Genomic DNA, 25,489 nt, shown 5'->3' with positions numbered 1-25,489 from the left:
AACAACAAGAAACACAACAAAACAGAGTACAAAAAAAAAAACAGGAGATACTAAATTTGAAATACCACAACAGAACAGAACAAAGAACACAATAGAGCACATTGGAACAGACCTTCATACAATAGAACAGAACATGATAGAATTAAATCTTTCACAAATGATCTTCCTTCAAAGATGAAGCTACCACAGATATGGACCACATGCCTAATTTTTAGAGACATTTATTTGTTAATTTGGCCTGAACCACGAATAAACAAATCCTTCAGCCTGCAAGTATAACAGAACCCCCTCAAACACATAAACAAAGCCCTTATTTGTCTAACGATGGAATATTTTTGAGGTTATATTGCATATTTTGCTTGAACGCTGCCTCATATGAAAGATTCTCAAGAGTACACTGCCGTCAGTCAATCAGCCAGCAGCGGGATCTAACCTGATACTTGCTAACACTTGTTAATCAGTCCTCAATGAGAAAATCAGACCTGTGCGGGAACTCTCCCACATCGCGTTGACAACAGCTGGTCAGTGTTCACTCAGCATCTTGCTAATGAGCCACACAGATACATTTATTTCCCTTGTATGGCGTTTGTTTGGATTTGTATCTTTTTACAAGACTAACATAAAGCAGAATGCTCTTCTTTGTTCTATAGTGTCTGGAAATTCAATTGCCTGATGTTTACTTACACTGTAGGTTTTATGTTGTGTAACCTATTGCGCAACCTGGATTTTATCCTAATGGTATTTCTGTTGATTCAATTATGCAAACAAGATACATCATTTTGTGAAGAGTACAAATTATCCATGGAATCTGCTTGCCTTTAAAAATAAATGTTAAAAATATTTGCATTAAAGGAAAGTTTATCCAGAAAAGTTTGTCTCACCCTCAGGCCATGCAAGATGCAGAAGAGTTTGTTTTTTCTTTAGTACAGATTTGGAGAAATTTAGCAGTTTTACCAATGGCTCCTTTGTAGTGAATTGGTGCCGTCAGAATGAGAGTCCAAACAGTTGATCAAAACATAATAATCCACAATTAATTAACAGGACTCCAGGTAATTAGTTAAGGTCTTGTGAAGCAGAAACATGGGTTAGTTTTTCCCATACATCAATTTATTTGTGGCGACCCGCAACAATTTCAACACTGACCTCTACAAATAGATTTTCCAAAAGGCTTTAAATTTGTTTAGTAAACATGAGCTGTTTTAAACCCCTTTAACTGTCACTCACATTTTTGAACATAGACTTGAAAGTGCACTTTCCAAACTAAATTTTTTATATTCATGAACAAAAACATTTTATAACATGATATTGATGTACCATTTTCGTGGTAATGAAATGTCTGATTTTTAAATGGGTTTTAAAGGATGATTTTTAGATTTTAAGTTTTCAGTTGGATATATCATTTCTGATTATTCTAAGGGTGACAGAGAAAAAGGCAACGAAGAAGACTTTTTTTTTGACAAGGTCAGAACTCCTGTTATGATGTAGATTTTTGAGGGTTGCACTCTTGTCATAAATTAATCTATTACTTTTCCTACATAATTTTTAAACAAAAAACATTGGTAAAATATCTTTTAGGAGTCTTAGACCTTTCCAACGATGTAGTTTGTCATGATTAGATAAGGATTTAGTGAAGTAAACGTAGGCGTCCGTATACGGGACGGGGTGACAGGTAACAGGTTAAGTTAAAAATGTGGAGTGGGTGTTTTAAAGTTTATTATTATTATTATTATATGAATGTATCTTTGAAGGGAATCGACTCTGTTTAGAAGAGTTTAGATGTCATTTTCATTTCATCTCTCCTATTATGCTTGATAAAGTAGCAGTCGCAGTGTTGCTCTGTGTACAGCCATTACCAGGGAAACCGCTGTATTTCTGCCACCCCAGAAGCGCCACCTGCTGGCAGAGAATGAACTTGTATTTTCAATAAGCCTGTCTGCTGTTTTATATTTACATTATATACATTAGGGATGGAATGGTTCGCAGAAAAAAATCTAACCTTACGGTTCTCCACACATGGTTCGGCACGTGCTAGAACCGCGGTTCAACTTAAATCTGACAACATCTGTAAAATGGTTTGCTATAAATAACACATAAAACAGAGTTCGGCTAATGTATGTTTCTGTTGATGGATGCACATTCTGGCTTTTCACAGCGATGAAAAAAAAACAAAACAAAACGTGGACAAACCATTCATTCTTGTTCGATGCAAATGCTGTATGCTGGAATATGAGCAGTCATTTATGCCATTATCACCCGGATCCTGCTAGCTCGCACGCACAGGTGAGACCTGAACAGCACACGTTGATATCTGTTTAAACTAAACTCATGTAAGCTTTGCCAGTTTAGACATTTAAGAGCCAGAGGACACTAGCTTGCGTGCGTGCGCAGTGAGAAGATTTGTGCGTGCGCTCATTCGAAGCGCGCAAACGCGCGCCTCAGAATGCATGCAAATATTAAGCTCTCTTTTTGCTGCCCTCAGGAAGACGTCTCCGCAGCATCCGATCCCACACTAGCCGACTGACGGATAGCTTTTTCCCCCCAGTCTACCAGACAAAATGAACAGTCAAAAGCTTTTTCCCCCAATCTATCAGACTAATACACCCTACCGCATACTCCCACAATATGGCTTCAACAGTTCAATACTGGACTATACATACACACCTGCATTTAATACAATAATCTATCTGCTACCACTGGATACCATCTAATGCACATCCATGACATTTTGTGTATCCCGTTTTGTATAATCTGTTGCACCTTAGCATATTTTATGCATGGCCTTCAAGTGGGTTTGTTGGGTGTTGAGTTCAGATTTTATTTTTAGATGTTTGTTGTATTTGAGGGTTTTTTTATTGTCATTTTAGTTCTTTTTTTTCCACATTAATGTACACACAGCACCCCTATTGACAGAAAAAACACAGAATTGTTGACATTTTTGTAGATTTTATTAATAAAGAAAAACTGAAATATCACATGGTCCTAAGTATTCAGACCCTTTGCTGTGACACTCATATATTTAACTCAGGTGCTGTCCATTTCTTCTGATCATCCTTGAGATGGTTCTACACCTTCATTTGAGTCCAGCTGTGTTTGATTATACTGATTGGACTTGATTAGGAAAGCCACACACCTGTCTATATAAGAACTTACAGCTCACAGTGCATGTCAGAGCAAATGAGAATCATGAGGTCAAAGGAACTGCCTGAAGAGCTCAGAGACAGAATTGTGGCAAGGCACAGATCTGGCCAAGGTTACGAAAAATTCTGCTGCACTTAAGGTTCCTAAGAGCACAGTGGCCTCCATAATCCTTAAATAGAAGACCTTTGGGACGACCAGAACCCTTCCTAGAGCTGGCCGTCCGGCCAAACTGAGCTTCGGGGGAGAAGAGCCTTGGTGAGAGAGGTAAAGAAGAACGCAAGATCACTGTGGGCTGAGCTCCAGAGATGCAGTCAGGAGATGAGAGAAAGTTGTAGAAAGTCAACCATCACTGCAGCCCTCACCCATCGGGGCTTTATGGCAGAGTGGCCCGACGGAGCCTCTCCTCAGTGCAAGACACATGATAAAAAAAACACCTGAAGGACTCCAAGATGGTGAGAAATAAAGATTCTGTGGTATGATGAGACCAAGATAGAACTTTTTGGCCTTAATTCTAAGCGGTATGTGTGGAGAAAACCAGGCACTGCTCATCACCTGTCCAATACAGTCCCAACAGTGAAGCATGGTGGTGGCAGCGCATCATGCTGTGGGGGTGTTTTTCAGCTGCAGGGGACAGGACGACTGGTTGCAATCGAGGGAAAGATGATTGCGGCCAAGTACAGGGATATCCTGGACGAAAAACCTTCTCCAGAGTGCTCAGGACCTTAGACTGGGCCGAAGGTTCACCTTCCAACAAGACAATGACCCTAAGCACACAGCTAAAATAACGAAGGAGTGGGTTCACAACAATTTCGTGACTGTTCTTGAATGCCCCAGCCAGAGCCCTGACTTAAACCCAATTGAGCATCTCTGGAGAGAGCTGAAAATGGCTGTCCACCAACGTTTACCATCCAACCTGACAGAACTGGAGAGGGTCTGCAAGGAGGAATGGCAGAGGATCCCCAAATCCAGGTGTGAAAAAACTTGTTGCTTCTTTCCCAAAAAAGACTCATGGCTGTATTAGAACAAAGGGTGCTTCTACTAAATACTGAGCAAAGGGTCTGAATACTTAGGACCATGTGATATTTCAGTTTTTCTGTTTTAATAAATCTTGCAAAAAATGTCAACAATTCTGTGTTTTTCTGTTAATATGGTGTGCTGTGTATGAGGAAAAAAATTAACTTAAATGATTTTAGCAAATGACTGCAATATAACAAATAGTGAAAAATTTATGGGGGTCTGAATACTTTCCGTACCCACTGCAGTTCATGTATAACCTGTTGCACCTTCGTATATTTTATGTGTATATATATGTCTACATAATGTAGAATGTGTTATGTATGTGCATATTGCACATTGTCATCTGTTGAAGTCTGTATGGTTATATGTAATTTTTTTCTGCACTGTCTAGAGCACGCTCCCAAGAATTTCACTCACCAAGGCACATGTGCTGTGGTGATGTGACAATAAAAGTGTCTTGACTTGACTTATTTGTGCTGTTGCTTGTAGTTAGATTATTTTTATTTTCTTTATTTTTATTTGACATTATAGTTTTTCACCAAACATAGCACATACCGAACCGTACCGAAACCGTGACTCTGAAAATGCCGCCACACAGAGTGTAAGTCTGTGGGAAACACTGATGTGTGTTTGTAAGAATCCATCATTAAGGCATTTTAACCTAAAACTGTTGCTTCTGACCAAAATATGATCCATAATACAGCTTCTTCCAGTGAAAAAGCTCATCCCCTGTTTTCCTCTCACATCAAAGTCGACCAATATATTTATTTAGAAATGTTTTCACTTGTAAACAGTGCTAGATCTGTGCATATTTCTCTCCTGATTCAGATAAGATTGTTTTATCACTGGAGAAAGTAATATTACGGTAGTGGACTCGTATTTTAGCCGGTTAAATTTTAAAAACATCTTAATGACCGATTTATTGCAAACATACAGGTTTTTACTTAAAATACATTAATTGATGGACTGGAGTTGAGTGGTGTGGATTACTTGCATATTATTGTGATGTTTTTATCAGCTGTTTGGACTCTCATTCTGACGGCACCCATTCACTGCAGAGCATCCATTGGTGAACAAGTGATGTAATGCTACATTTCTACAAATCTGAAGAAACAAACTCATCTTCATCTTGGATGACCTGAATTGAAATACAAACACACCATTGATATTAAGCAGTTACCAATCATCACTGGACACGAATGCAGAGAAATATTTGAATTCAACACTATCCACAACGAGATTACCTCCTGTAATAAAACACTGAGAGTTAGACAAGATCATAAACAGTCTTGTTAAATAATCAAAGCTGATCTGCATTTTTATATTACCTGTCATGAGACTGATGGTTTATGGGATTTCCTTTCTTCAGGAAAAATATTTTTTGTCGTGAAGACTGGAGCACGAAACTGCTTTTACCTCTTTATATGCTTTATATAACTCTTCAAATGTGTTCTCAACTATTCTCACTGTAAAGATTTTTTACTCTGACTCAGCTTTAGATGTTCAAACACAAACAAAACCTTCATTATCACGTCATACTTATGTTATCTTTGGATGGGATTTTAGTTTAAATTAACTTTTTAAGAGTGGCATCAGTCACCAACCAACAATTCTATTCTAAATCATTTCATGCGACTATGTAAATATTTGTGAGGGACTTCAAAGAGTTGGATTTATGCTTGTCATGAAAGTTTCAGAGGAACAAGAAGAACTGGAAGAACTATAAATGCCGAGTCTAATCCATTAAAGAGACGTTTTAAGACTAGTGCATAAAACTCAGATGGTGAAAGGAAATGTCATGGTTAAAATAGAAACATGCTGCCCTCTAGTGTTGAGTATAACAATAATCATCACAAGATTTGAGGCATTATACAGACTATACAGGGTTCAGGATTTAATCAAACCCCTAACCGTATGAACAAAAAAGCATAGCAAGCACTGCTAATAATTACAAAATAAAACCAAATAGCAACTGATTTACAGCATCTTAATATGAACGTTGTAAGTTTTAAAGCAGCACTAAATGTCGGCGCTCTGGTGGCTAATAACAGAACTGCACGCATCCCGCGGAAGAACATTCTAACCGGAGCTACTTCTCCAAGTTTATGTCTATGGCGATTCACGCAAGTATATGTTACTCCGCAGCGGTGACGACCCGAACAGGCTACAATAGTCAAAAAATAATCACTTATTATAAATGTACCGTGGTGTTTTGGGATAAGACAAAAAGGTGGTTTGGTAGATGAATTTGTGATGTGCTCGCACATTATATTTAGCAAATTTTAAACACAGAAAAGTTGCATAGTATTGGGCATGGCCTGGTTACAACAAACCCTGGCTACATGTTTGTGAGAAACAAACCCATCATAAAGGCATTTTAACTTCAAAACATTGCTTTTGGCCAAAAAACGACTCCATAATCCATAATAACACTTCCTCCTGTGAACAAGTCCATATGCATATTTCTCTCCTAATTCAACAGAGAACTTTTTAACTGGAGAAAGCAATATTAAGGACAGAGTTTTAGTATTTATCCATAAACAACACAGCTTTTTGCTTCACAATTAAGGGACTGGAGTCATGTTGATTACTTGTGGATCATTGTGATTTTTCTATCAGCTGTTTGGACTCTCATTCTGACGGCACCCATTCACTGCAGAGCATACATTGGTGAGCAAGTGATGCATTTCTCCAAATCTGCTCCAAGAAACAAACTCATCTACATCTTTTATGGCCTGAAGGTGAGTAAACTGTAAGTAAATTTTTATTTTTGCATGAACCATTCCTAAGAAAAACCCCAAACTTATAAAATAGATTATTACTAATGGTTTTCTTAACTTAACGGGTTTGCTGTGAATATCTTAACTCCTAAAGCACACAATCTCCATGCACTCATCTGGCAGGAAGAATTTCTCAAATAGCCTGTTTTGCAAAGAGTTATTCATTTTGCATGCATTTTGAAAGTATATGTAAATTTTAATAATACTTGTGTTAATACTATTAAGTGCATGCATACATATTTTGTGTCTTCTTTGTACCTGAATCTCAGTCACTGCAAATTCAACCTGGAAGAAAAAGTCTAAGCTGCTGTACAAGTCTTCTTTCACCTGAAAAAACAACACAAGTTAATAACCCATTTATAAAACCTAAATTATTTTCATATAAATATTTCATATATATTCTTAATATCAATGATTTCATATTTAAAAGCAGATTTCAAAAGTCTCATTTCTGTGCACTGTCTTCACAAAACACTCATTTAGAGCGATCCCATTGTTTTCTGTCTGTTGTCTGAGGTTTTTTTCCAGCTCTCTGACTTCTGTGATCAGAGAGTGTGTGTTTGTGCTCCTCCTCTTTCCTTACAGACTGACCTTCTGAAAGAAAAATGCTAATTATTTTATCCAGTCTTCAAGTAAAAAAATTTCATTGCGAATATGCTTTTTCATGTCACAGAAAGACAATACCTTTTTTTAGCTTTTGTCTGTTTTTGTCCAGTTTACGCTGCTATATGCACTAGACAAGATCCATCGAAAGCTAGAGCATACTAACAGTTCCCGCTGTAGTCCATGCTTCATGAAAATGGACCGTAAAGTCTCCTCCTTTTCAGACTCCAGCATTTTAATTTCCTGCTGGAGCATCTGGATCTCTTCCTCATAATTCTGCTCCATTATCTTCCTCAATCTACTAAGAAACACTTTATGAAAATAAAATACATATATATATATATATATATATATATATATAGAGAGAGAGAGAGAGAGAGAGAGAGAGAGAGATAAAGAGCTACATATATAAAAATAACTTCATATTCTACATGATATACACAAACTTAGCCTTAATAATAACATTTGCACGCCAGTATTGTTTTAATATGATGCAAATGTTTCTAATAAATCAGCTCAAGTCAAAAACCTTTGAACTTATCTAACCAATGCATAACATTATAATACATTTCAACAAAATATAACTTAGAGTTAACAGAAATTAATTTCACTGCATACATGTCATTACACTCTGTAGGAGATTTATATTTATATCATACTCTTTTATAAATTGTCACTAATCGACAGATTATCCTAACAGCTGTCCATATGTTATTTGTTAATCTTTATATATTTTCATAACGATATTTTGAGAGTAAACCAGATGACAGGAGCTCGATTTGACGAATCAAATCAAATCAAGAGGTAAAAAAAAAATCTAAAGTTATAAATATGTATTTTATTTCTTATATGGATTTAATAATTTGTGTGGAACTTATATGAAGCTTGAAATACAATGTTTAAAGGAATAAGCTTACTTCAATGTTCTTCTGAAGGTAAACTCTGACTGATTGAACTGAAATCCCGCATCAACACGGAACATACCACACGAGAACTGCGGGGGCGAAAAACACCCTAAAACCTTTGAATGTTCATCTAAAAAGCATTATTATGAAGCGACGTGTTTATAAACATATTGATGTCTGAGTATAATTATCATCGCGTATGAGAGAAATTGGAAAGTTGTGTAATATTGCGTTTCTTTATTCCGTGAGAACGTTTTGTCGATGGAACGTTCCACAGCATTGCGTTACATTCGCAAGCGGAACCAAAAACACGTCCGCGGTGTCGCGGCGGAGCAGTTACAGTGTAACATCAGTTTCTACATGTGAATCTTTGGCGTGATCGTAAGTCTGTTTTGAGTTTATGATAATATCGTTATTCTGCCTTTATGGAATATTTTTAGGAACTGTTTAACGATGATATGTTAAAGTATGACTCAGAAGTATTGAGAAATGATGATCATACAGTATGTACAGTACTATTATAATAATCATACGTTCAATAGTCATATAATTCACAGGATTTGATACTTGTATGTCTTTTGCAATGCAGTTAAAATTTAATATTTTAATTAAAGAATTGGTGCTTACATTTGTGTACAAGGCAAATAATAAGACGTACAGTACTGCATAACCTTTAGGAATTTATCTACAATTAGCCTATATTACTTTTTTTTTTAATTCATGTTAATTAAATAATTATAATTATTGTCAAAATAGAAGTAAACGGGATCATAGCATCATGTGGTGCCCCCTTGAGCAACAATCATTGTCCCCCCCACAAAAGTTATATATAATGCTGAGTCCATCTTTGTCGCTGTCAAGTGTCACTTATGATTTTATTTTTTATGCCTTCCTATATGGGGAGTTGTGTTTGGTTGTTTGTGTTTTTTTTGAAGGCAGAAGGGGTTGTTTGCATGAAATCTGGCCATGAAGCGGTTGTACATCGGTGGTCTTGGTCACACAGTGTCTGAGAAGGACCTCAAAGACAGATTTGGAAAATTTGGGGATGTGTCAGATGTGGAGATCGTTACGAGGAAAGATGAGAATGGTAAGAATTCTATAAAAACCAACAACAACAACATATCTGACGATTAATGCAACATAATTCAATGTAATATTTCTATTACATTAACTGGGTACCCAATGTAATAATTAATGTAATAATGTGTTGAATATTATTCACATGTGCACAATATCTATTTGCAGGAGCTCCTCTGAAAAGATTTGGCTACATCACAAAAGATGTACGTATAGTTAGGCTATTTAATAAATTCTTTCTTGCTTGCTTTGTCATGACATTAATCAATCTGTACATTTGCTTTTTTTACACAGGTGTAGGCATCTTAAATAAAATCCACATGGAAAGGAGGAACCTTGCTTATTCAGTTGGCGAAAGAAAGCTTTCTACACCGGTAAAAACTTTCTTCAACAAATAATTATTGGTTAAACTTTTTGTTACTATATATATTCCACATGGAAAGGAGGAACCTTGCTTATTCAGACTTGCTGAGGAACGACAGCAGCTGGTTGAAAAGGCCAAGGCACCAAAGATCATTCCTCAGGAGAAATTAGTGGATTCGTTTAAAGCGGCTGGCGTTGAGAATTTCCACATGAAAGCTGCTGTTCCAGGAACTGAAATTCCCGGCCATGCGGTCTGTGTGATTTTCTTTTGCTAATAACTTTTGTCCAGTTGTAAAAATGGCCCTGATGCTGATTTAACATTGGTTTCGTGTTTATGCACTCTTCCAGAATTGGGTCGTGAGTAAATTTGGGAGGGTACTTCCTGTCGTGAATCTAAAGGGTAAAGGAAAGAACAAGATATCCTTTTCCATGTCACAATTCTTGGAAGATTTACTTAAAAGCATTGACACAGATATGCTTGCAAGTGCCCTTTTGCTGCGAGGAACAAGTCATTGAGATGTTCGTAATCTGAAAAACTATCGGATGCATTTTCCAAACTAAATTTTTTTTTTTTATTGAAACATACTTTTTTGTTTATTTTATCTGTCATCCTCTCCCTTTCTTGTCTGCTCACATTGGCTTTTGTAGTGAAGTGCCATCTTTTGAAAAATATATTTATCTGGCAGTCATTATGAAGAGCAGAATCACAATGAATCAACAATATAAAACTTCCAAATTTTGCTGAATCGCAATGTTTAATCACAACATATGATTAATGCAGTTGTCGTTTGATTGCGGTGTCATTTGTAACTAACTGTATGATTCTTACTGTACGTTTTCTGTCATAGTCATCAACCACCACCTACTCCTAAATATAATGTTGAAACTTGAAATTTTCTGTAAAGCTGGTTTGCACCGATTGGTATCATGAAAAGCGCTATACAAATAAGCTTGAATGGAATTGAGAATCATCATACTTTCAGTGTAATTCTATATCTACCCTTAACTCTTGAATACGTCTTTAAGTATGATCCATCCAAACACTGCCACAACATCAAGAGACTGGAGACTGTGGAGACGTCACGTCAGTGTCCAAGCTGACATGGGAGATTAAAGGTGGAGACGATGAAATCAGCAAGAAAAGACGAGGGGAGTTTCCAAAGCAGAAACCGTGTCCCAAAAGATCCAAAATAGACTTGAGTTTGTTTCTTAGTAATTTGGCTCAGAGAAATGCAATGAATGCGGCTGCCACTGGAAACAAAAAACAAAGCAGATCCACCAAAAATGGACTCTCTGCTGTGAAGACAGGAAAACAAAAATCTGTTTGTGTTTTCGACAACGACTCTGACTCTGAAGATGAAATCAGAATGTTGGTTGCTCAAGAACATTTGAGGAACCCTAAACAAACCTCCACGGAGGATGACGACGACAACCTGGAGGTGGTGGGAGATGATTTTGTCGTCAAGTCTAATGCTTTCTGGGGTGGAGTGGAACAAGATGACGTGAAAACGTCCCTACTGACTTCAACGAAAGACGATGAGGAATATGATTCTGCAGACACTGATGAAATACTCACTCGGAGAAAGACCCAAACACAAGCTGAATCTGCACCTGTTACTCAGGATTCCCCAACAGAATCCAGTAAAAACAAGTCTTCATCTGAATCTGATGAGGGTAGCGATGAGGCAGATGATGAGGATGATGTTAGTGTAGATTCTGATTATGAAGCCATGATGGGGAACTGCTACCGTTTAGATCTTTCCCTAGCCGACTTGGAGCAGCTAGCTAAAAAAGCGGAGGTGATTTCAGATGATGAAAGTGTAGAAGAACCCAAAGACGAAGCCAAGACCCCAAGTGCACCACCCAAAAAAACAGGCAATAACCCAGAAGATATTCTGGCTTCTCTTCTTGTAGACGACACCCCTGAGAAAGAAAGTAAGAAGAAGAAGTATCAGGTAAACACTGTATCTCTCCCTGCTTTCATTGGAACGAAGGATCTCTTTGGAGGTCCAGAGCCAAGCCTGAAAAGACTCGCCCCAAATATAGACGGTGAATCTTCTAAAAGACTCAAACAAGACCTTAAATTGAAAGAACAAAGCATTTCAGAAGATACGCAGTCTTCAAACCGTCTATCTCAACAGAAATTATCCACTTTAAATATACAAAGAGGTGCAAAAAAACTTGAGAGTAAAGCATCCACCTCAGAAGATGATTCTTCTAGTGAAGAATCAGAAAGCAGTGGTGATGAAGATGTCTTCACTTCTAAAACATCTTCAGCGTCACAATCGGTAGTCCCTGAAACCGAACTAAAGACTGTTAGCTCTAACAATTCAAAGACCCAGAATCAGAACCCAATCAGACGAAGACCTCCAGATCCTCCAGCAGTGACTCTTCTAGTGAGGAATCAGAAAGTAGCGAGGATAATGAAGATAGTGCTGGAGTTTTGACTTCTAAAAAACCTTCAGTTGCACAATCTGTAAAAACCATCTCTAAAACTCAAATGAAGACGGTTAGCTCTAACAACTCAGACCCCAATCAAACCCAATCAGACGAAGACCTCCAGATCCTCCAGCAGAGACTCTTCCAGTGAAGAATCAGAAAGCAGCGAGGAAGAAGATAATGCTAAAGTCCTCACTTCTAAAACATCTTTAGCAACACCACTGGCAAGAACCATCCCAGAAACTGAACTAAAAACTGTAAGCACTAATAACTCAATCAAACCCAAGCAGACGAAGACCTCCAGATCCTCCAGCAGTGACTCTTCTAGTGAGGAATCGGAAACTAGCGATGATGAGAATTCCAGAACTCAGACAAAAGATTCTAAGTCTGCCGATTCGAAGAACGTTCAGGAGAATGTTGTTTCGCACCAAACAGTTCCTCACTCAACTGTGATCGATGCTAAGAAACAACAGCAGGACAACCAGAAACGTCTTGCAGCATTGGAGCAACGACAGAAAGAAACCGAGCAACAGAAGAAACTCATTCAAGGTGCCCTGTCTAATGTGGTGAGTAGAGGTAGTCCTTAAAAGTTTGAAGTATTTTAAGCCAGGATGCACAATGAATCAGTATAATGTTGGTTATTGGTCGTTTTAAGAGAGTTCTTTTCATTTAAAAAGTATTAGTTGTGTCGTATATTTTATTTTTCATGCTCGTTACCTCTGTCATCATCTAACTCTCAAAAAGTGAATCTATTGTATAAGTGCATTATAATACTGTAATGCCTAAATTCATGTGTAGAAGTGATTTTTTTGAAGTGTTTTTTTAATTTATTCAAACAAAATAGTATCAAATTTTAACATTGGCTAATTCTTATTACATGTCATTAGTCATAAATAGTGTAGAAGTGATTTTTTTGAAGTGTTTTTACTAATACTTGCGAAACTTGAAAAATAGAAATGTTTTAAGATTTTTTTCAGTCACCTGACTGACCTCAGGTTTACAAACGTTTCTTTGCTAATAAATCATAAATACATATTTTAGTTTTGTTTACAGAATTTTTTGTCTATGCTGGCCGTTGTATTTTTCATATGTTTTGATTATGTGAAGTTAATTGATTTATCATACATAAATTAATTCTACAGTGATTATTGGTTTTTGTGTTGTCTGTAGTGGCCTAAAACCATTTTCTAATTTGTTGTATTGTATTGAATCTTTTAGTGTTACTTAGTCTAACTTGATGTGGCGAAAGCGAACAAAAGCAAACACATTGTGTTTGATTCTGATGAAGATGAGTGAGAAGAGGATGAAACCACAAGCAGACCAGAACAGCCACCAACAAACTTGAAAAAAAGCCTCTTTGAGGATGATTCAGGATCTGATGAAGATCAACAAACGTCCATGTTGGAAGAAAAGGCAAATATGGACCAAGATTGGTATTGGAAGTTTATTTTCTTGAACTCTTTGATTTGTTTTTCATGTTTCCATCATAATTCCACAGAAGAACAACAAGCCAGGTGGCAGCAAGCTGTTTGACAGTGAAGATGAGGACGATGGTGCTGAGGACGAGCAGTTCCAGATCAAGCCCCAGTTTGAGGGAAAAGCTGGACAGAAGGTTTGGATTGAGAGTCTTGATCAGGATAGAGAGAGATTGAGAGGGTTGTTTGGTTCCTCGTTCACCTGTCCTCATCTTTATTTCAGCTCATGGAGCTGCAGGCCAGTTTCGGAACCGATTCAAGATTCCAGGTCGATTCTAGATTTCTGGAAAGTGATGCTGAGCCTGAAGATCAAGGTAGTTTATTCAACTATATTCTTGGGTTTCAGTGGGTTTTGAAAGAATTGTTCACCTTTTTTAATATTTCAAATTTCCAGATGAAGCAGCTCCAGAAGAAGATGCAGACAAACAACTTTTTGAGGAGAAAAAGAAAAGTCTAGACATCCTCCAGAGCATCTTAAACACCAACATACAACCACAAAACACCAGAAAGGGCAAGATGTTCAAGTATGACGACTTTGGATGTTCTTTGAGCATGTTTTGTTCTTTTCGCTTGTTTTTAAAGGATTATGTTTGTTTTTGCAGAGATGTTTCCAGCCTGCATTACGACCCGACACAAGAAGAACATACTGCTTTTGAGGCCAAGACCGAGGAACCGAAGAAAGAGAGGTATTACATCAACTCAATTTTTTGGATTTTAGACTCATTGTGACTTGGTTAAACATTTGTGTTTTTGTTGCTGGACAGCAAAGCGGCGCGAGACGAAAGAAACGCATAGAGGCTGAAAAACTCCCTGAAGTTTCTAAGGATGTTTACTTTGACATCTCGGTGGATTTGAAGGAGGTCTTTGGGACGTCTAAAGAAAACCAGGACAAGAAGGAAACGGTTTCATGGGATAAAGAGGCAGAAGATCCTGAAGATATAATGAAACACATGGAGGTTTCCTTCACTTCTAATGCAGAAGCAAATGAAGACACTTCAGGTGGATTCAAGTTCTCCTTCTTTGGTGAAGACACTGCTGCGGAGACACAACCACCAAAACAGGTGCACTGGTCATTTATGTCATTTTTCATCGTAGTTAAAATATTGGGTGTATCATTGCACTTTAAAATGGTTTTTCAAACATTTTTCATTTCATACGTTTATTTATGCATTTTTTGTATTTTATTTATCTTGATGACTTCTAACATGATATAACATGTTGGAGTATAACGCATAATTTTTAATAAATTTTTTTGCCAATCAGACGAGTACAAAATAGAGGCCGTAAAAGGAGCCAAGTTCTCTTGGCAAGCTGACCCTCGTTTCCAGGACAGCAGTTCAGACGAGGAAGAAGTGGATGAGGTTGAGGAGGACCAATCCGCTTCCAACGAAATCACTGAGTAATTCTACTATCATCTAAACTAAAATGTATTTACTAATCACTTACAGTTTGTGCTTGGTTGTACAAGGAATGTATCACTAGAAACATTTTTAATAAGTGAGTATATGGTGACCCATTATACTCAGAATTCGTGTTATGTATTTACTAATCACTTACAGTTTGTGCTTGCACACCGTGAACACACACACATCATGAACACACACACGGAGCAGTGCGCAGCCATTTATGCTGCGGTGCTCGGGGAGCAGTTGGGGGTTCGGTGCCTTGCTCAAGGACACCTCAGTCGTGGTATTGCCAGCCTGAGACTCGATGCCACAACCTTAGGGTTAGGAGTTAAACTCTCTAACCATTCGGCCACGACTTCCCAGCCTAATGGTTAGAGAGTTTGATGCTAAACCAGCTTAAATGTATTGAGTTTCCTTAAAAGATGGATCACAAATTAGTCAATATCGAAAAATACTAATGGAAAATCTTGGATACTAAATTTAGGTTTAGGATTATGATGTTTAAAATATGTAAAACACAGAAATATTCAAATGAAATACACTGCAAAAAAGATTTCAGTTTTTCTCCTTCAAATTTCATGTTTAATTCAATGTGTTACTTGCCATTTCTTTGTAATGTTTTATGAAATTTACTAACAATTTCTGGCTTATTGTTTCTACACGATTTTTTTTTCACTGTGCAAATATTGAAGATATTACTCTCTAAGTCACTAATCAAATAAGCAAACATGTTTTGCATACATCTATATACCAACAAAATGTTGTAAATCTGGTTTGGATTACTTCTTAATTAAAGCTTCATTTTCTGCAGGGAACCGACAACATCCAAAAAGACCTTTTTCTTTTTCTATCAAAATGATGAGCGGTTAAAAGGTGAGATTTAAACCATTCATCTTGACAAAGTAATACATTCATGATCAAATAAACATAATCACTAACAACAGCATATTTGTGTATGAGGTTAAATTCAAATGGGTTTTTAGGATCATTTTTCCTGTTGTGCTTTCAAACACTCTATGTACAAATGTCTGTTCTTCAGAGGGACCAGGAATGTTTTGTAGAAGTGTAAAACTACAAGACCAGAGGGAAGCCTGGGAAGAGAAGAGGACGTCGCTCAGAGAGGTACCAAAGATCTCAAACAAAATATTATTAATAAAAATCATCATTTCACTTCAACCAATACTAAATGTTTCATTATCCTTCCAACGTTAAAACATATTACTGTAAATGCACTAATAGTTTGTGCATATTATTAAAACACAGCATTTTATGCTCAGTCCCTTTGCTTGAAGCTGATTGTGGATTCCTAGTTTAACAGATTTCAAATTGGTTGTGACATTTAAAAATACTAAATTTGGTTTGCTTTTGTTATGACATGAATTACAGCGGTTTCTTCTCCTCAACAGGAGTGTCGCAAGAAACACAGAGATGCCAAAAGACGCCAGAGGCCTTCGCTGAAGACCTAAACAAGTTCAAGTATTCAAAAGACATTTTTTACTCCGACCAGTTTTTTCACAGACATTTTTCCCTATTCTGTTTAATAAATGTAATTTATTATTCAAAAGCACAGTAACTGATGCATATTCTCTTTGTATGATTAAAATGATTTGAGAGAATAAATGCTGGTTTGTACCACTAGAGGGTGGAGTGATAATAATTTCATGACTTGCACAGCTGGCTTCAGTGTTTTTCATTCCCCGCTCACTTTCTCCAAACCACAGGATCAGCCCACAAAGTTGTTTTCTAGAAAACCTACTCTGTGCTTTTTACGTGTTTGCACGTACCACATTAAAGATCACTTAGTACATATGTTTTGCACATGAAAAGGCAAACTTTTTTTTTGTTATTTGTTGTGATTCTTGCGTGTAGTCGCTCAGAAAAGAAAGAACTGTTTTGAAAGCTACGAAGCCATCTTACATTTGGGGAAAAATGCATTTGTATGTGCAAAAGCAATTGCGAAAACTCTTCAGCCTTGTCCTAGATACCATTTTGGCTAATGATAGTGATATTTGACCCCTAGTGTTTATTCTTACCCTTATCTGCAGACTCAAGCAGTTTCCACTAACTAGTGCAAAAGGGGTAGCAAGCCTTTATTATTACTTTACTCTTATGCAAACTTACCACAAATGCTTAAAGATTTCAGGTTATTCATGAAGGTTTTGATAACAGACTTTTTTTTTTTTTTCATTTTGACTCATATTTTCATATAGAAATGTCTAATATATGAAATACATATACTGTAAGAATATAGGTTCAAATTTTCATATATGTACAAGTAAATATATATATTTAGGTATTGTGACTGGTCACTTTTTTGGCATTTGTTAGCGCTTTTTGGATTTATTGTAGCTCAGATTAACGTTTTGGATTAATTGTAGCATGTCTCACTTAAATCACAATTTCGATTAGACTGTGAAATTTTTTAAGTCTCACAAGGTCAGGGAAGTTGGCAGTAAATGTGTTTCACGTAAGCCTGTGCAAGGGCCAATAATGAAACGTGCAATCACTCAAGGAGCAAAAATCTTGCACTGTTATTTTCGTCTACTGATGAAAACCCTTAATAAATCTACAGGAACCATTTGGCTCTGCCCAGCTATCATATATTGTGTGTGTGTGTTTTCAAGAAATATCATTGTACCATTGACTTTGTGCTTGATTGACGGTGGTTTTGGATCACTATAGGCAAAGCGGCACGTATGTGGTTCAGAACGATGGTCATGAACACTGTGTTCTCTGCGTAAACAGGACGCTGTGGTTTCCGATATCACTGAGACGTCACAGCTGGTGTCTATAGCTTGTGAAGGAATGAAGCAGCTGTTCTGCAGTGACATAAGTTCCCCAAAACTGCCATTTTGTGTTACCAAGTCCTGTTTTTGGCCATCAACTTTGATCATTTTTTAATTGCTGGAACCTTCTAGATAAAATAAAAGTGGCTCCGTCATGATGTTTTGAGTGATATTTAAAAATTGGCTAAAGCTAGGATGTTAGAGTCAGCATGTTGCTTATGGGTTTTAAAAGAGCCCACAAAAAAAGTGTATTATTCTGGTTTGTAAATGTTGCCCAGGTTTATCCTTCAATGTGTGTTTGTGGGAGTTTTTACCCGCTTTGATAAAAACACAAGTGGAATCACTAGGTAAATGAATAACTCACCTCTCCTCAACAAAACACATGATCTGAGGGAATAATTAATGTTCCCAGCACAAAGGTACAAGATTTGAGTTGCTTCTGTGGAGATTAAGACATTTTATGTTGTTCCTTAGATTAGCATTTGGTGTCTTCATCTGTTAAAGCACTAGTAGTAGATGTTTTTTCTAAAGAGCTAGCAGATAGTCCTTTGTATAAGTTAAAATAGTTTAAGTTAAAAACCCATTTTGCTTCTACTTACAGCCTTTATTTTCAAAAGCCTCACATTTAGGGTCTGTGATGCTAACTGTAATGCTAATGTGTGAATGGGGGATGGTAAGCCAAAAACAGTTCTTCATTCTCCATTTTAACATTAACTGAGCACAGTCTCCTTTAATTTTAAAGTCTCATTCTTGTTTTGTTTTGTTTTTTCACCAGTTAACTTGTGTTAGAAAAGATTAGCAAACTGTTTGACAGATATGAACGAACACTGGTTGTTTTTATGACAAAGGGAGGCTAATTTCTGAGCGGGGAGGAACCTGAATGTGTGCTGGTATGAAATATTTACATTTTACTTTGTAAATTCCTCTCATAGTGGAAATAACTTCCACAGTTACCTGTTACTATGCCAGCTCAAAAAGCCAGAGTCACGTGACCAGCCTGCGTCCGACTAGAAATAACAGCCTTTCCCCAAATGACACACAGACACACAGTGCCTGCAAGTGTAAACTGAGAGTTTTTTACACTCATATTGAGCCGCTTTGGACTGCATATCTTAAATATAATACACAAATTGTGAAAATTCTTTCACCCAAAATATTAGCTTTGGCATTGCTGGGAATGAACTGATTGATTTACAGCTGCAGTCTGTAGCAACAGATGCTATTGTTTAAGATTTTTCAATGGTCTGTAATGCATTTACCCATCAAAAAAAAAAAACTCTCAGAAGTCAGTACTTTTCCATACTTAGAGGTCTTGTGTGTTTTTCACCCCAAACACACTCCTCCCTCTGTTCCTCAAATCCCACCCCGTCCTGCCACCCGACTTCTCAAAAAGGGACTTGTTTGGATCTCTAACTATTACTGTTCACATCCAAGCGTAGGGCTCGGATAACAGTGGCGTCTTCTATGATAGGACGACGCTAATATGAGAGGCTGTCATCAACGGCCATTTTAAAGGTTTCCTTCTCTCTGATTGGCTGTTGCTTTGGCTAAACAGGTTAGTGTGTGGCAGGCAGGAATGTCTGTTTATACACTGAGAGAAATCAAAGTACCCCACTTGCAACCCTCCTTTGATTTACACCAACACAAAAATGAGCTATGGGGCAAAATATAAAAAAGAAGGAAAGGGACATGACGACTGGCACTAAAATTATCAGTGTTTCAATACGCTTGTTGCAACAGGCTGAGGTTACTCAAAGGCATATAGTTAGTTAAGGGGTGTGTCGTGTGCGGGTGGATCTTGTTGCACAGTAACAGTTAGAAAAGCTGAAAATGTCTTCATTTCAAGCTTCAGTCCTTGGTTTCATGTGTAATTGTAGTGTAGTTCTCAACGTAAAAGCTTATTCTTGAAAGACAAGAGGATGATTTTGTAAAAGAAGTATTAAGTTAGAGTAAGCACTAAGTACTTGCATCTAAGTTAGAGATGCAAACGGTGCGTTGTTTGAGACTACTAGTAAAAATTCTTCTGTTTTCATGATAAATCATGTTTTAACCATAGAATTTCTGAAAAAAAAAAAAAACCTGAATTGAGTTTCTTTGTATTTTGCCATATGGTGAATCTAGTAAAGATACTAAAACTTTTTACTACAAAAGGCCAAACATTGAGGGATGTGAGTTGAAATGTTGCATTATATCTAATGGTATTATTGTATTTTACTTATTTGTATTAAATCTCAAATTCTCTACATTTCAATGCAAAAATTAAAAATAAAAAAAATTATGATCTAGCAAGATCATCCATGTACATTTTTGGGGTTTTACAGTAAGGTTTCTTAAATGTGTTACTTTACAATTTTACTGTAAACTTTACAACCCGTTTTTTTAGTTGTGTTTCTTAACCTTTAAATCGATGCTGATTTACTGATTTCATACAATTGTACTCCTTTGACTGACTTTAAATAAATGTGATGATCATAATAAAGCATCTGTTTCCTGTGGAAGACATACGATGAGTCATTTCGAAAACGCCTTAAATACCCAGGAACCACCTAAAATAATACAGACATTGGCCTGTTAGCGAAACCATTTACATTAAAACTAGTTAGCGAGCAGTAATGCACTCAAATGTATGTCGATTTACTTTACATGTGCAGAGAAAATGTTCTTCATCCACGATTTAACTGTATTCTGCCATTTTAAAAGCTACTTTCTCAATGCTATACTGTGTTGTGGTTTGTTACCAGTATTGCTGTATGCAGTTGCTAAGATGTTCTGAAGGTTTTTTAGCATGTTGCTCTCAGAAATAAAGGTACAAAAGCTGTCACAGGGGCTGTACCTTTTCAAAGGGTACATATTTGTACATTAAAGGGTCCATTTTGGTACCTTAAAGGTACATATTAGTACTTTTAAAGAGCTGTTATTGGGGCTGTATATTTTCAAAGGTTTAATTTTTGAAAAGGTACAGCCCCAGTGACAGCTTTTGTACCTTTATTTCTGAGAGGGAACCGTGTGTGTGGTTTTTAGCTCTGTAGATATGGCTCAGGCCCAGATCAAACTAAATCTGAGGAACAGTATGCTTCCCTTAACACTGCCTGGGGGAAACACCTAAAAATGTTGAGGATTTATCAACAGTAGAGTTGATGCCGTCAGATTGTCTTCTTGGAATCAATGTGGTTCGTTTATATTAGTGAGAATCACATCCATAAAATGACATCAAGCATAACCGCAGCTGGGTACAGAGTCACCGAGGGAGAAACCAAAATGGCAGCAGTGACACGACAGTGGTATTGTTACATAACAGTGTTATTGTTATTGAAACTAATAAAAAATCTTTTTTTTTTTCTTTTTGGAAAATAAAATAAACCTAAGACTATAATTAAAAACATAAAACTAGAAAGGTTGCATTAAAATTACTACTAAAACTGAAATAAAAAATTAATTATGAATGCTTTTTAAAATATATATTAATATACACACTTAACAAAAATTATTACGTTTAAAATTAAATCTGAAAATCTAAAAATAAAAGCTAATTCAAAATATGACATTTCTTTCTATGGATTTTTTCTTACAGTGTATTAATAATTGTAAAATAACAGCTTCTGGAAAACAGTTGTGTTGTAATGTATAAAAGCTACATATTTGGATACCTATGTTTTATATAATATAGTCATATAAAAGGTTTTTTTAATCAGTGTTCATCATTACTCTCAAATCTAATAAGAAGATATTTAATAGGGGATGCCCAACAGTCAACAATTTCTTCCTCTCTGACAATGAAAAACCCCATTTTACTTTCAAAAGCTGGTGCATTTCTGACAAAAAACAGTCCCGTTGATCAAAAACACCAGCACTCAAACCACTTCGGGCTGACAGAGACAGATCATCGGCATGAAATGGGGTCGTTTCTGTCGCATGATTGCTCAATATTGGGTGTAGGAGGCACTTTATTGTTAGAGACGTCTGTGAAGGAGAGGAGAGGATATAGAGGGAAAGGGAGGGGGCGTAGCGTAAAAACATGAAGCACAGCCTTTGGGCCTGTTAGGAGATTAAGCTACGTGTGAGAGGAAAAGAGTCAATTGGGATTGAGTGTTCTCTTATATCATTATCTCGCTGAGTAATCCTGCTCTCAGCGTCTTTGGCATCGGGGGAGGGGAACAGACCACATTCACAACCCATGGGTCGTGCCTTCACCTTATCTGCTGCATTTGCCCAATGCTGCTTTTGTTGCTATTTTAAAAAAATAGATCTTGTTTGCGCTGCGCTGAATGTTGTTCAGCTAAAGTCATTCACATTGACATCTGCTTATGTATTTGACAGACACTTCTATCTGAAGTCATTGGGTTGAGCCATTCACACTGAATTCAAGCTACTTTTTAACAGTTCCTCAGCAGTTAGCATTAAAAATGCACAATTCATTGATTTAAACAATAAGGTACAGTTTTCCATGCTGAGAAAATGGTTGATTCTTCTGGTTGGCTGGTTTGAGCTGGTTGGTCAGCTGGTCTGACCAGCTAAAACCAGCCTAGCCAGCAAATGCTCAAAACCCTTATAAGGGACCATTTACACGACAACGTTTTCAGCCAAAAACGGAAAACTTTTTATGTGTTTTGCCTGTTCATTTACATGACAACAGATATGTGTAAACGCGAATTGTTTTGAAAACATTGTCATGTATACGTAAAACTTTTTAAAAATTACAAGGGAAAAACTTTTCCGTTTTTGACTAAATCATTGTCGTGTAAACGTAGCCTAAAACCAGCCTACACCCAAAACAGATATGACCAGGCTGGAAGACCAATTTTTTTTTTTTAATTGATTTGCACTGTATTTTTAGTAATCATCTTTATGTATAATAATTTTTATTCTTTTTAAATCAATTTTTTAAATGATTTAACATTTTTTATATTGGTTTTTAATGCTGTGATTATTGTTGTTATTATTTTTTTGTGGTTTATTGTTTGGTTTATGATTATTTTAAAACCTTTTATATGTAAATTTGTTTTTATTATTGTTTTTTATGTGTTGTGTTTTATTAATTTTTTTGACCTTTGCCTGTGCCTTTTCTTAAGAATTCAGTTAAAGGGATAGTTCACTCAAAAATGAAATTTCTTTAATTAATTACTCACCCTCACGGTTGTTCCAAACCCATAAGACCTTCGTTCATCTTCAGAACACAAATTAAGATATTTTTGATGAAATCTGAGAGCTTTTTGACCCTGCATAGACAGCAAAGGAACTACCTTGTTCAAAACCCAGAAAGGTAGTAAGGACATTGTTAAAATAGTCCATGTGACATCAGTGGTTTCAACTGTATGTTATAAAGCTACAAGAATACTTTTTGTGTGCAAAGAAAATAAAAAATAATGACTTTATTCAACAATTTCTTCTCTTCGCTTGAAAATTCGTGTCAGTCTACGCTGTTCAATCACTCTTGTGAACGCACGTCGAAGACTGACACGGAGAGAGAAGAAACTGTTGGAATAATCACATACTTATGTACTATTCTATAACGTTTTGTAGTATAAAGTAGTGCGTTCACACTAAAAAATTCCCAAAAAGAACAACTGCACTTTTAAATACCTGGATGATGAACTGAAATAACCGAAAAAAACCCTTTTTTAAAAAAAAAAACGAATGGTACATCCCTGCTGTTTTGTCGAGGGGTAAAACAGTGGAGTCGTGACTGTCACACGAAAATTCCAAAAATAAAAAGTGCTACTTAGAAATGCCCAGATGATGCAACTTAACTAAAAAAATGAAGTATGGGAAGGAGAGGGGGAAATGGGACAAAATACACTTACCCTTATAATTCATACACTACACGGTTGAGTAATAAGTACGTACCTACGTGCATCAGTGTTTAGTGCATCATTTGGGACACATATTGTGAGTCAGTTGTGGAGACAAGTTTCTGTCATACGCCGGATGTAAAACGTTCAATGACTTTAGTGCAACCAACATCTATGCAGTTGCAAACAAAGCCAAAGATTACTGATTTTCGACAATAACGGTACATAATTTTTGGCTGATAGAATGTAGTTAGCAAACTCCTTCAGCGTGATCATTACTCCACAACATAGGCATAGCCTCAGATGGCGCTTAACTGCTAATGGAACTGCTAGAAATGTATTGACCGTGTCCTGAGAATCACTTTTCCATAAAATGTCTGTCAAATATATAACGTAGATGGTAAAGGTCAATGACTTTAGATGCAACATCTATGGCAGTGTGCAGTTATTGATTTTTAAGCAAAAATATACGCATCTTAATGTTAATGCTAATGAAATGTTAAATAATCTATCTTCAATGCCACTGTGAGTCTTTTGGATAAAGTGTCTGTCAGATACGGAAATGTCAAAGACTATAGCGCAAAACATCTATTTGACAGGGACACTTTTATCCAAAGTGTGTTTAGGATACATTGTCAGCAGTTTTATAAGCAGGTAGCGGCTATTACCATTTTAAGCTATGCTGCATTGTGAATATAATCAAAGCTAAGGGAGATGTTGCTAAACTCGCTCCACTTAGCCATACATATTACCTTATGCTTAAATCAATGATGTTTTCATCTCCAAAAAAACATATAGCATATTTTACCAAGGAAAGACAGAAAGTTGGGTTGACTTTCGTAAAATGCTTTTTGTTTACATTTACATTGTACATGCACTGCAGGTTGTACTGAAATCACTCTGGATCAGCGACAGCATGTGCTAGTTTGTGATTGATAACTCGCTCGGCCCTGTCAAACAGTTATGCGTCAGTCTGACATGCCTCTGGTCTTGCAGGCCATGACATGTCATTGAGATGAGAAAAAAGAGGCACGTGATTGTGCACCTCATTCCACCCAAAGAGTGTACACCACGGGTCACATAGTTTGTGGTCTACAGCAACAAGAGCCTTTGAGACGGAAAACCCATCCCCCACAAAAAACAGCAAAAACATCCACCCAAGCCCTCAACTGTAGCCAGGCTCAGGGCATTTAAAGGTACAGTGCACAGTTTAGTTTGCATGTTAGAAAGCATGTAAAGTTTTTCCGTTTTTACTGTAGTATTAGCCAGTGCATATTTTTGCATTTTCCAGTCTTGACCACTGTTGGAATTATCTGTAATTGATCTGTTTTTTTTTAGTGCTTTCCTATGCAACCAAAGTACAATAATTGTAGGAGTTTCTTGGGGGTCAGCATCCACTTGTTGGGCTTGTTTTGCTTTTAATTGTTGTTTATTCGATAATTATTAAACATAAAATATATTTTGCCAAAGGACAAATCCTTCAAAATAGAGCACATATCTGAAGTGATTAACTTGTAGGAGACACTGTTGTCTAAAGCAGCTTATTAATGATTTTTGTACAAAATTTTATGACATGCACAAAGTTACAAATAATTTTTTTTTTTTTATTTGAGTAATGTTTGGATTATCAGGCACAACAGCCTATATGAGGAATAACAGGTATAAATAGCCATTGTTCATTACGTTGGCTTTCAGTATATACATATGAATA

The 25,489-nt window shown here is 36.6% G+C and overlaps 1 protein-coding gene across 1 annotated transcript; it reads left to right on the top strand.

Moving 5' to 3' along the window:
* Positions 1–8,749: 8,749 nt before the first annotated feature.
* Positions 8,750–16,841, top strand: LOC109046496 (nucleolar protein 8). The gene is given in 21 exon segments (XM_042749533.1): positions 8,750–8,824; positions 9,383–9,530; positions 9,689–9,726; positions 9,833–9,894; positions 9,984–10,134; positions 10,232–10,300; positions 10,901–10,949; positions 10,952–12,198; positions 12,243–12,406; positions 12,408–12,892; positions 13,551–13,735; positions 13,821–13,934; positions 14,021–14,111; positions 14,192–14,321; positions 14,400–14,483; positions 14,567–14,840; positions 14,843–14,858; positions 15,061–15,196; positions 16,015–16,076; positions 16,243–16,325; positions 16,610–16,841. Coding segments are annotated over 20 exon segments (3,621 nt in total). The 5' UTR covers positions 8,750–8,824; positions 9,383–9,409; the 3' UTR covers positions 16,670–16,841.
* Positions 16,842–25,489: the final 8,648 nt, after the last annotated feature.

The sequence above is a fragment of the Cyprinus carpio genome, chromosome B22 (assembly GCF_018340385.1).
Source record: "Cyprinus carpio isolate SPL01 chromosome B22, ASM1834038v1, whole genome shotgun sequence".
Classification (NCBI taxonomy): Eukaryota; Metazoa; Chordata; class Actinopteri; order Cypriniformes; family Cyprinidae; genus Cyprinus; species Cyprinus carpio.
Note: the sequence above shows the minus strand (reverse complement) of the source record. Positions and strands in the feature narration are given on the sequence as shown.